We start from the raw sequence: 13,008 nt of genomic DNA, 5'->3' as shown, positions 1-13,008 counted from the left end.
CAGACCTGGCTGCAGAGAACCGGAAAAGAACCAGAATCCCAAGCGGACATTCCTTAGGGACCTTGGGGAGGCGTGGGTCATGAGCTCTGGGGACTCGAGGCAGGGGAACTTGGGGAGGATGCTGTGGAGAAGGAGCCCAGGAGGGGTCTGCAGGGATGCATCTCTGTTGGGGACATGGGGTGGAGAGGGGCACTGGGGCCATGAGATGGCAACTACTAGAGTGTGCTCTCCCATATGGTCCCTGCCATCCACATTCACCACATTCTATGGGCACTCACTGAGCATTTCCCTGGGCCTGGCCTGGGTAAACGTTGGGGGAGCCACACTCACTTCCCCACATGCGCGCACGGCCATGCCTGTCCAAAGCAGCGCTGTTGCATAGCAGAATCTGTGTGGCACAGCACTTAAAAAGTGGCGACTGAGACCCAGGAATGGAATTTTCATTTCATTTTAATAAATTAAAATTAAAATTTAAAGATAGATCCTTCATTCAATTATTAGAAAACCCTTCAGTATGTCTGAAATGACTTAGGCATGGGAATCTCCTTTTTCAATGGTAAATTTTATGAAATCTAAATACAGACCAAGTCGTTCTCATGAAAACTCAGTGTCTAAATTGAAATGTGTAAAATATGCAGTGGCTTTTGAAGACCCAGTATGAAAAAGAAGAATGTCAACAATTTTAAGAGTTTTAAAAATATTAATTATATATTGAAATGGTATTTTGGATCTATTGGGTTAAATAAAATATATTATTGTAATCAATTTTACCTATTTATTTTAAATTAAAAAAGTGGCTATTAGAAAATTTAAAATGATATCTGTGGCTAGCATGGATGAGCTGACCAGGAAGTAAGGGAGGTTAGAGGCTGAAAACTCAGTGAAAGTGGAACCCCACAGGTAATAGAGGCCCTGAAGGTATTTGATGAGTGAGACGAACTTGAGCTTTGGTTTCACCAGGAATAGATGGTTATGTGTCAAAGCCCAGGCCTGCCCCAGGAAGTCTCATAGCAGAGACTTACATAAAGCTGGGACCCTCAAAGGGCTCTACTTTCATTGTGAGGGCCAATGAAAAATCTCCTACTCCCTGAGAAGATTGTAAAGAAAACTGCATTACTGCTAAGAGAAGGAGAACAAGTTCTGTCCTGGAAAGTCATATTCACAAGCTAGTCCATGCTCAGCTTGGAGGCTTGAACTCATACTACCTAAGTGGCCTAGAAAACTTTGAGCCTAGAATTGAAAGTCCAGGCTGGCAGTACACCCACAAATGTGGCAATGGAAGGGGTAAACATGATTCCTCCCTGAGGACCCCAACTTCACACCAGACTTCAAAAATTCCCACAGATAAATTTTAAGATATATAAGTTTACAATGAAAAAAAAAAACAGAAAGGAAATGAAACACCATGAATGAGAGTCAGCAGAAGAAAAAATCAAACAGGGAGGTGAACTCAGAAATACTTTAGATACTGGAATTAAGAGAAGCTCAATATAAAATAGCCATATTTAATACACTTCAAGAAAATTTTAAAGTTTGAACATGCAAGTAAAGAGGAAGATACAATTAAAATGACCTATCAGATATGAATAAGAACTCAACAGAACTTTTATAAATAAAATAATAATAATTGAAGTTTAAAATTCACTGAACAGTTTTAACAGCAGATTAAACACAGTCGAAGAAACAACTAGTGAACTGGAAGATGGATTCCAGAATACAGTATAATAGAGAGACAAAGTGATTTAAAAAAAAAAAGGTTAAGAGACATGAAGGGGAGTGAGATGGTCTACTACTGGCCAATAAAAATTTCAGAAGGAGATAATGAGACTGAAGTGAAATCTTAGGAAGTATTAACTGACAATAATCTAGAACTGATGAAGGACACCAAACCACCAAGTAAGGTAGCTCAGGCAGAACAAAAGAAACCTATTAACACATCCTAGTGAAAATGCAGACTAGAGTCAAAGGAAAGATCTTAAAGGCAGCCAGAGAAAAAAGATAGATTGTCTTCCAAGGAGCAACAATTCATCATCTTCATTCTCAACAGTAACAGTGGAAGCCAAAGGATAGTTCAATAACATTTTTAAATGTGTTAAGAAAAAAGAATTTTGATAACCTAAGGCCCATAATTTTATAATTGGTAGAAATGTTTTTTAAGATGACAGTAAAGTGGTCATTTGCAGACAAAATCTGAGAGTTTTTCACCGAAGAAAATTTAAATGAATCCCTCAGTCACATAAAAAGGTAAGATCTGAGATAAAAAAGAAATAACAAATGACAAAGAGGCAAATGGGTGAGTAAATGTAAACAAATATTGATTGTATAAAACACTACCAATTAGTGAGTTAAAAATTAAACACAGTTCAACTAAAATATACAACAGCAAAGTACTAAGTCAGGAGGAGAATAATTGAAGTTAAAGTGTTCTAGGATCCCTATTTTATTACAGATATGGGTAGATACAGCAATTACTTCTGATATATATTCATTTAAAATGTTCTAGGTTAACCTTTCCAAGGATGGTAGTAGAGTACGTAACTTCAAAACCAGTAGACAGAAAAGTAGAATGAGAAGCAATAATCTAATGAGAGGCAAGAAAGAGGAGAAAAATAAATATTACAGATTTAGTACAAATGGAAAGCACAAAATACACTGCTAGAATTCAATCCAAATCTATTAGAAATTATATTAAATGTAAATGTATTAAATGATTTTTTAAAAACTCAGTAATAGAGTGTTTACAAAAGACAAACCTGAAATCCTATGGTTGTAGGATTAAAGAGAAAAGGATTTAAAAATCTGACATCAAAGTCAGAAAAGAAAACCACACCAGTATCCTTTATGAATATAAAGCACATTCTTTTTTTTTCTTTCAATCAGCTTTCCTAGGTTGAAGATGCAAACATTCTTAACAAAATATTAGCAAACTAAATGCAGCATCATATGAAAAGGATTATATATCATGCCCAGGTAGGATATATTCCAGAAATGTGAGATTGGTTTAACGCCTGAAAATTAATATATTATACAAAATCAGTAGAACAAGGAATAAAAACCACAGGACCATCTCACTAGACACAGAAACAGCATTTGACAAAATCCAATATTCATTCATAATAAGAGCTCTCAACACACTAAAAATAGAAGGAAATATTCTCAACATGATAAAAGGCATCTATGGAAAACTCAGAGCTAATGGAAACTGATTGAATGATTTTTCCCACAAGATCTGCTCTAGCACTTCTATTCAATATTTTTTTTGAAGTTCAAGCCAGTGCAATTAGGCAAAACAAAGAAATTAAAGGCATCTGATTGGAAAGAAGTAAAAATTGTCTTTATTGACACAAGACATGATCCTATATGTAGAAAATCTTAAGAAATCAATAGCAACAACAAAAATGGCTAAAGCCAGGAACAGAAAAGTCATAGTTTACAAGATTGATATAAAAATTTAATGTTATTTCTATATACTAGTAATGAACAATTAATTCAAAATGAAATTAAGAAAACAATTCCATGAACACTAGCATAACAAATAAAATATTTAGGAGTAAATGTAACAAAAGAAGTATCAAATTTATGTGCCCCAAACTGCAAAATATCACTGAAAAAATTAAAGTAGATCAAATAAATGGAGGGATATACCATGTTCATTGATTACAATACTCAATTTTGTTAAGTTGTCAGTTTTCCCCAAATGGATCTATAGATTCAACACATTGCCTATCAAAATCCCAGCAGGCCTTTCTTTTTTAATTGACAGGTTGAAACTAAAATTTATATGAAAATTCATAGGACTTACAATAGACAGAAACAATTTGTAAAAAGATGAACAAAATTAGAAAACTTACATAATTTAATTTTGAAACTTACTATAAACCTACAATAATCAAGACAGTATAGTATGGGTTTACAGAAAGGCATATAGACCAACATAATAGAATTGAAAATCCAGAAATAAACCTATAAATTTATGTCAAAAATTATGATTTTTGACAAAGAAGCCATGATAATTCAAAGGAGGAAATGGAGTATTTTCAACAAATGTTCTGGGGCAATTGGATATCCATAAGTAAGAATAAAACAAAACAAATCTAGACTGTACTTCATATCATACCCCAAAATTACCTCAAAGTAAATATAGACCGAAATGTAAGAGCTAATTCTATACAACTTCTAGAAGGAAAAAAAACCAAAACAAAACAGGAGAAAATGTTTATGGCTTTGGATTAGGCAGAGTTCTTAGATAAAACATCAAAAGCCTGAGCCATATAAGAAAAGACAAATTGGACTTCATTAAAATTAAAAACTTTTGTGATTTAAAAGATGTGATTAAGGAAATGAAAAGACAGGCACAGAATGGGAGAAAATATTTGCAAGTCATAGATCTGATAAAGGACCTGTATCCAGAACATATAAAAAACCCTTGCAGCTCAATAATAGAACAGACTACTTAATTAGAAAATGGGCAAGAGAGTTGAATAAACATTTCACCAAAGAAGACTATGAATGGCTAATAAGCACATGAAAAGTGGCTCAACATCATTAGTCATTAGGGAAATGCAAATCAAAACCACAATGAGATACCATTACATACTCACTAAAAGGGCTAAAATAGAAAAGACCATGTATTTGCAAGGCTGTGGAGAAAGTGGAACCTTTATACTTTACTGGTGAGAAAGCAAAATGGTATAAATCCTTTGGAAACAGTTTAGAAGCTTCTTAGAAAGTTAAACAGAAATTTGCCCTATGCCTTCTCAGTAATAATAGATCAAGCAGATAAAAACATTCCAATGAGCATATAGAAGATTTGAACAGACCAATTAACAAGCTTGTTCCAGTGGATATGAACATAACACTGCACCCAACAATGTCAGAATATACCTTGTTTTCAAGTACAGAAGGCACATTTACAAAAATTGACCATATTTTTGCCGTAAATCATATTTCAAAACATTCTAAAGGATTAATATCATATGGATTGCTTTCTCTGACAAGAGGGCAACATTATGAGAAAGCTGTGCTACAATTATAACAATGACAAAAACCACATTGCTACAGAACTCCTAGGATAAACAAGAGATCATAATGGAGATTAGAAAAATACTAAAGTGAATGAAGATTTAAATTAAATGCCATATATCAAAATGTGGGAGATGTAGTTTGAATGATATTTAAAGGAAAAATTTATAAGCTTAAATGCGTACCTCAAAAATTTAGAAAGTCATGAGATTAACAGTGGTTAGAAAAATTAAAACAAAAAGGAAATTTAGGAAGCCTGAAAATTAAGAATTATCCTATTCTTAATTTAGAGAGGTTAGAGAAAGAACAGTATATTAAGGCCAAGGAAATAGAAGGAATAAAATAAACAGAAGTGAATGAAACAAAACAAAATCACAATAGAGAGGATCAACAAAGCCAGGAGTCCACTAAACATTTAATAAGACAGGGGAATAGTGTCAAGTTTGACCACTAAGGGGGAAAACAGTGAGGGCACAAATAAATAATATTGAGAATAAAAAATGGGACTAAATGCTAATGGACGGACATTAAAATAATAATAAATGCCAATGCACATGGAAACTAAAATGAAATGCATAAATTCCTAGAATATGTAACTTATCAAAACTGATACAAGAAGAAATAGAAAACCTGAACAGTCCATAATTTTTAGGGCCATTGAATCAGGAATGATGAATCTTCCCACAAAGAAAACACCAGGCCTAGATGTCTTTACCTTTAAATTCCACCAAACATTCGAGGAAAATAAAATTCTAATCTTATACAAAATATCCCAATATAGGAAAAGAGGGAACACTTCTTAACTTAGTCTGTGAGGCTCACATACATTTGACACCAAAACCTGATGAAGACCATACAAGAAAGGAAAATTATGTCATGTATGTATCTCACACATAAATACTGGCACAAAAATTCTGATATATTAAATATTAGTAAGTGAGATTTCAGCAGTGTTTAAGAAATAATATACAATGTGAAGGATTGGTGGGTGTGAGGAGAGGCCGGAGACCGCATATACGGCTGGAAAAATAATCCAAGTAAGAGATGATAAAGGCCTGAACTCAGCAGGGGTTGGGCTGAAGGGAGAGGATGAACAGCAGCAAGGCGGCTCTGGGGATGCAGCTCGGGGAACTGCCCAAGACAAAAAAGCCTTGGGGTCCAGCTTGTAGCCTGGTCGATGGAGGAGTCACACTGGAATGAGGGAAAGGATAGCAGTGTCTAGGGGCAAACACCCAATTCTGGGAGGCTGGGCCTGCCTGCATCCTGGAGGTTGGGGTCATGCACGCAGCTTGGTAAAGGCATGGGCAGGGTGTGGTTTTGGGAGTCCCGGGTTGGGGAGCATTCTCATCCTGGAGGCCTGGATTCTGGGACCAGAGGCAGTGAAAGGAGTGTCAGGTGGTGGGGGCCCCTTCCCGCCCAACGCTTTCTGAACTGCGGCATGGAAACCGAGGACTCCCCTGTGTCCGGCTCTCAGCCATGAACATTTCCGGCAAAAACAGAGAAGAAAGAAACTCTCCCAGCCCACTGTGCTCCTCATATCAGCAAAAGCAGTATGAGCTTAGCTTGCAAAATAAACAGGGCCCAACGTAAACAGTGTGGCAGGTCCTGGAGACCAAGCTAAGAATACTTGCTGGGGGAGGAGGGCTGGAGCGGCCTCTGCCATCTATTCCTCAGAATGTCTGGGGTATGCAGCCCCCACACGGACTGCCAGCCCTGTGTGGGACTTCAGGAGGCCCAGTGGGGCCAGAGCGGGAGTGGGCAGGGCCAGTTCTCTCCGGACCTCTCCCGACCGCCTGCATTGGTCCCTGGCCCACACTGAAGGCTCTGGGCCCTGCTGCTGGCGCCCCTAGCCTGCCCCTGGCCTCAACCCTCCTCAGCCTCTCCATACGGACTTTGGGTGATACGAAACCCCTCCTTGCTCTCTCCACCTCATCTCCCACCCCTGTCTGTGTCCTCCTTGGGACCAGCTCTTCACCTAACTAGCTGTGTGACCTCAGGCGACCACTCAGTCTCTCTGAGCCTCGGTTTCCCCATCTGTAAAAGAGGATTTATGTGGGCATTTGAGCAAATAAGAGTCCTCTCCAGGATAAAGAAGACAATAATCTAAGATGGAAACAGAAAGGGCATGAGGCAGCTTTTGTGACTTTTGACCCTAAGGACACAAGCAGGAGTCAAACCCTCTCATTTGACACGGGAGGGAGGCCCGCAGGAAGTAGACTTGCTGTGAGGAGGCCCCTGGGTCTGCTGGTGTGGGTGGGTTTCTGCTCTCCACACCCTGGAGTGAGGCAGAACCTGAGCTACGAGGACAGGCACAGGGGTGGAAGGGATCCCTGGAATGGGGACGTCCTGCAAGGTAGTTGGGAGGTCTGTGTTGGAGCAGACACTGCACTGTCAAGCAAGAGTTTTGATGAGGCCACAGGACTGTGGCGAGAAGGGAGACCCCAGACCGCTCTCTCCAATGTGGGTCCCTGGCCAGGACACCAAGGAAGAAGAGGGTTCCCTGCCAGGGAAACTGAGGCAGCCCTGAACAAGCTCAGCTGGCCTGCACTGGTGAACTCCCTGCAAAGGGACACTCCAGGACTCCCTGATTCTTAGCATGACCCCTTCCAAGAGGGGTGCCAGCCAGCTGTGCATCCCAGAGACCTCTCATCCCATGGCTAGGCAAGCTGGCCTGGGATGGGACTCACTGCACAGCCCGGCTGAGGGGCTGAGCTGAGCTGAGAAAACAGTTGGAGGCTGGGGCCTTGACTCCCTTCCGGCAGGCAGCCAGACCGGCGGGATGGGGTGGGGGAGGGTGCCGGTGGGGAAGGCCAGGGGCTCTGGCTGGGGTTGGCGGGGCCGGCGGGCATTGGCACTGCTGCACGCCTGCTGGGCCTCTGAGGGCCGGGCGGCTGCTGGATTTCCTGCCCCTACTTCCCGAAGTCAGCAGGATTGCGCTTGGGGTATTTACGGTCCCGATGGCTGCACTGATAACGGAGATAACTCGAGCCAGGCTGTGCCACCAAGCCCTCCAGGCCCAGCCAGGCCCTTTTCCTAGGGTCTGTCCCTGAGGGGTGCACCAGTCAGTGGCAAGGCAAGGACCAGGTAGGCTACCACCTACCCGCCTAGGTCAGCACAGCTCTGTCAACTCTTTGATGGGCAGCCAGGTTCCAGGTAGACCCCTCAGAGGGGCTGAGATTTAGTGTCAACTGTGGGTGCCACTCACCACCTCAGAGACCCCAGGCAGAGGACTCGAATGTAACGGCAGGGAGTCAGGGCCCACCAGGGCTGTGCATGCAGAATCTACCAGAATCCTCGTGGCCCCGGCTCAGAGCCTGACAGGGCACCAGGATGTGGCCCCAGCCTTGTTCTTAAACCTTGCCCTAGGGATCAGGGACTCCGGAAAATGCTTCCCTTTGTTGCTCAGATGTGAAGAAACTGGGTGCATAATTTTGTGCCTTCAAGGCCAGCGCTGGCCCCACTGCAGGCCCCCACACCGACCTTGGCTGACTGAGGACTGTGTCCTTGTTCCCAGGCCCCAGCAGGCTGCTGGACGACCACTGTGCACGTCAGGAAGGGGCCGCTGCACTTCAGGAGGCCCTGTCTGCCACCCACCATCACCCCCGCAGGATGCCAGGCTCCAGGTCTGGGCTTAAAGGGTGGCCTGTCCCATGGAGCAGGGGCAGAGCCATAAGAAAGGCCTGGGACAGTAGCATAGGCAATGGAACCAGAGCTGGGCAGGGAGTGGCGGGGAAAGGCGGGGGCTGTCCCCAGCCTGTGCTGTCCAGAAAGGGCCACCGACACTCCTGCACGTCAGGGATGTTCACGCCCCGCCTGCCTGGCTGCAGCCGAGATGGAAGCAGGAGTGGAGGTTGGGGAACTGGGTGCCACTCCCTGTCTCTACCACAGCTTTCCTTGATGTCTAGAAACTCCTGGCCATGCCAACAACACAGGGTACCCGGCCCTGCCGTACTGGGTGTGCCAGCCAGGAGTCACCCAGCCCTTGCGCAAAGAGAAAGCCAAGGAAACACCGTGTTCCCCAGGCAGCAGAGAGGCCAAGGCTTCTGGGCCTCTGAGCTTGCCAGTCCTGTGAACTGACCTCTCCCGGGTCTTGCTTCCTGTTCTGCCAGATGGGCGCTATCTCCCACTGGGCCATCTGCCTGGCAAAGGCCTGCACCAGCCCTGCTCAGGCCTGTGCTGACAGAGGGTGGCCAGGCCCATGGGACAGGGTACTGTGGTCACACAGCCCCACGGGGCCAGGCACCTGAACACCAGCCTTCGCTCTTTCTGCCTGACCCAGTTTGCTGGTCTCAGGGCCCCACGGCCGCCCCAGGCCACGGGCAGATGGTGCCAGGTGGGGAGAGGGTGACGCCGCAGGTCCTGGGGGCCAGGACGGGTGGGGCAGGAGCAGGAGCCTGGGCTGGGCTGTGCCTGCCCCGCCTGCCCGGCTGCAGCCGAGATGGAAGCAGGCCAGAGCCAGGCGTTACCGGGGAAACCGGGCGGCAGACGCACTCCCTGCCCAACTGAAATTCCTCTATTTTTAGCCTCTCAGCTACTTTCAGATAAAGTCCATGTAGACGGACTTGCTGTTCGGCAAGATAACAGCCCGCTTCAAACCACAGAGACTTCAAAGGGCAGTGGTGGGCTCAGCCATGGGCCCGAGAAAGGCCCTCCCACCGCCCAGATCCTCCGGCAGCTCCCAGGGCGCCTGAGGGAGAGGCTCCAGCCTGAGGGACCGAGTGACGGGCACAGAGCCTGGTGGCGGGGGAGTGGGGGCCTGGTGGGTTCGGGGTGAACAGAAGATGCCTGTCTTCCCATGAACCCATCCCAGCTGGGCCCTGCACCTCCCTGAGCCCTCGGCCGGCCCCAAGTGGAGGCCCCAGACAGCTGGGCCCAAGAGAAGGCTGGGATGTGAGGCCAGCTCCTGCCACCCTCCACTCAGGACACAGCCAGGAGGCTCGCAGAGCACAAAGCAGACTACGAGAGGCAGTGGGAAAGAGCTGGGGGGAGGGGGCACTTGGTGCCACCTGCCAGTAAAGACGTCACTTGTCAGAGGATGAGAAACCAGCCTGGCCTGGCTCCTTCCATGGGGGACCAATGCCTAGCCAGGTGGGCAGTGGGCCTGGGCCCCTCTTGGGAGTTGCTGAGCAGCCTGCGGTAGGCACTGGCGGGAAGGTGGGGAGGGCTGCAGGAGCTTCACGTTCACACGCAGACCACAGGGAGGTGCCTGCTGGCCCCAGGACGCTAACCAGAGCCACCGCGGGCCAGCGCGGTGAGCCTACCTTGTCTTCTACTCGGTTCAGGCGGGCGCCGATTGTGTTGCTGCCGCGATCCTTGCTCTTCTCTATGGGGGATAAAACACCCAAATCAGGGGCGAGTGCTGGGGTGGGCTGGGGACCCCAACTGGGCTTGGGGAGTGGGGTGGTAGGGCTGGGGGAGGTAGCTGAGAGTCAAAATGCCTAAACCTACTAGGACATTTTTAAAAAGTGTCCTATGACAAAAATACCAGGGGTGGTACGGTGGCCGGGCATGGCTGCAGCTGGGGACCTGGGCTCCATCCTGCTCCACCCTCTCCACCTCTGACCTCCGAGAGCCCTAGGGGGCTGCCTAAGCTGGCCACACTGCCAGGGAGGCATAGGCCTGACTCCAGGCTGGGGGACACAGCCTCTCAGCTGCCCCCGTCACACCAGCCCACACTGTGAGCCATGGCTGCTGTTTGCATTTGGGCTAGGGAAACCCCAGGGAATGTGCCTTTTCCCTGTCATTCCCCAGAATGACTCACAGCCCCGTGTCCAGGGGACCCAAGGAATTTGGTCGAGGAGCCAGAAAACCAGCCCCCATGCTGCGGCCAGGTGCTTCTGTCCCTCTCAACTTGAGCCCTGCAAGGCCCCCACCCATAGTGTCTTGAATTCTGGGCTGGCAGCTCACCCCACCCAAACCCCACCCCAAGCCCATCCCCAGGATCACCCCCTTCTGCAAAGTTGCCCTGGGTTCATGTTTCCACACCCAGAGCCTAACCTTAACGCCCTGGAATTTAAAGGGACCCAGGTAGGTTCTTATGAAACCTGAATATTCCTTTGTAAAACGTACTTTGGAGCCACTTTGCTAAGGGTGGGGTCTACCTCCCCCTACCCCCTGGCTTTCATTTCATGTCATGCACTTTGGAGGCCCAGTGGCCCGTTCTGACATCATGGGGAGAGCCAGGAGGGCAGAGTTGCGGGAGAGTCCATTGCAGGCTGCTGGGCCCAGAGCAACTGACACAGAAACCCACCTGAGGCGGAGATGAACAGTGAGGGCTTCCCGATGGACTGGTCCAGCCTGGGAGAGAAGGAGACAGACACCAGTTCACACCTGGCCCTGGCACTGCACAGATGCACTGCCATCTGTGCGACAGACAGGTTGATGTGCCCAGCAAGACAGTGTACTGCCCACCCACTCTGGGGACACCCCCGACCCTGAGATCTGCCAGGTCACTCCCAACCCCCCAGAGGGCCGTGCTCCTGAGGGGGTGAGCAGGGAGCTCGGAGAGGAGGAGTCGGTGGGCTGCCTCTCAGACTTCCTCCCTGGGTGTAGGAGTAGGAGGCAGTGGGTCAGCCATGGGCAAGGCAGCCTGACCCCTCGCCTGTGGCCAGAATGCACACGGGCTCCCAGCCATACCCTGTAACACACGGAGCTAGCTCCCAGGCGAGCCCATCTCGGAGGCACAGCTGCTCTGAGCCTGTGCAGGCCCGGGAAGATGGTGCCTCCATGGGAACACATTGGCTCCCCACAGTCAGGGTCTCCAGCTCCAGGCCAGTCGGGGGAGACCCGTGGGGTGGGGCCTGGCACCAGGCAGTGTCTTCCCAGGGCTGGGCCCAGCCCCTTGCTCAGAGGTGACAGGGAAGGCGGGTGGGCTGGCTGCCGAGTGTCCTGAAGTTGTGGGGAGTGTGAAGCTGGTGTCGCTGCCTGAGCAGGGATGGAGGCGGGTGTTTGCCTCCCCTACGCGCCTCCCCTACCCCAACTCCTCCATCATCTCAGATCCGGGCAGGGAACAAGGCAGAGCTGCCTGGTGGGCCGGCTGTGAACCGTGGCCGTGGCCAGCTGCCCTCCCTCTGCAGGGGTGGGGGTGGTGAGGAGAAGGGGGTGGTTGAGAGGCAAGAACTCAGGGTCTCAGCCCCTCCCTCCTCCTGCACCGCTCATTGTGCAGCTGGGGCTGGGCTGGGCAGGACCCGTGCACCCTCCCCGCTGCCCTTTGGCTGTGCCCACCTCCTCTGCAGCTCTTTGATGCGCACCATGAGGTTGAGGTGGCCCTGCGAGTACTGCTCAATGACGTCCCGCACATCGTAAGGCTTCCGCGCTTGCTGCGGGACAAAAAGACACGCATCACTTCTCCTCCCTGTGCCCCAGCAATGTGGCTCAAAGTGCAGGCAGTGACAGTGTCTGCCCTCGGGAGGCTTGTGAAGACCTGGGAGCTCGCCTATGTGGTGATGGCATAAGCCTGGTTCCAAGCGTGCACAGTAGCAAAGCTTGTCCCCATCAGCTTGGCCATGGGGCTCTGGGTAGTCCTGGGCCATCAGCTCGGCCTCTCTGGGTCCCAGCTTCCTGTCTACTCACCAGCAGGGGCCTGCTCCCTCCTCCCTTCCACCCCCCGCCACCCCAGGCTACCAGTCCTGGTTCTCAATGGCTTCAGGAAGAGCTGGCCCCCCCAAGGGGCCAAGGAGCAGCACAGTGCCAGGCACTGACCAGGAGGCACAGCTCTGCATGCCCACTACCTACCTGGGCCCCAGACTGACCCTTGACATGCTCACTGGCTGTAGCCCCCACTGTCCTCAGGGTAGGGAGCGGGTCTACTATGCATTGTTCCTGGCAGTTTGTGCCAGGCAGCAGGGGTGGCCCCAGATGACAGCCTCAGCCTGCAGCACTGGCTGTGGGTGACGAGCATCTGCTTGGGCTCCCACAGTGGGGCTGGGGCCATGTGAGGCAGGGCAGGGGACCCCAGGGCTCCCAGACTTGTTGCCAGCTCTGAGC

General features: G+C 48.6%; 1 protein-coding gene across 2 annotated transcripts in view; it reads right to left on the bottom strand.

Moving 5' to 3' along the window:
* KCNQ1 (potassium voltage-gated channel subfamily Q member 1) overlaps window positions 1-13,008 on the bottom strand; it is a 405,949-nt gene that overhangs the window by 60,884 nt on the left and 332,057 nt on the right. Inside the window, exons 13-15 of one of the 2 annotated variants that reach the window (XM_054438695.2) lie at window positions 12,247-12,341; window positions 11,273-11,319; window positions 10,284-10,345 (exon numbers count right to left, since the gene is read on the bottom strand). In XM_054438695.2, coding sequence (XP_054294670.1) covers window positions 10,284-10,345; window positions 11,273-11,319; window positions 12,247-12,341 — 204 coding nt within the window. The remainder of the gene's footprint in view (window positions 1-10,283; window positions 10,346-11,272; window positions 11,320-12,246; window positions 12,342-13,008) is intronic. The other variant, XM_054438696.2, reaches the window with a different exon arrangement.

Source organism: Pongo pygmaeus, chromosome 9, assembly GCF_028885625.2.
Source record: "Pongo pygmaeus isolate AG05252 chromosome 9, NHGRI_mPonPyg2-v2.0_pri, whole genome shotgun sequence".
Taxonomy (NCBI): domain Eukaryota; kingdom Metazoa; phylum Chordata; class Mammalia; order Primates; family Hominidae; genus Pongo; species Pongo pygmaeus.
Note: the sequence above shows the minus strand (reverse complement) of the source record. Positions and strands in the feature narration are given on the sequence as shown.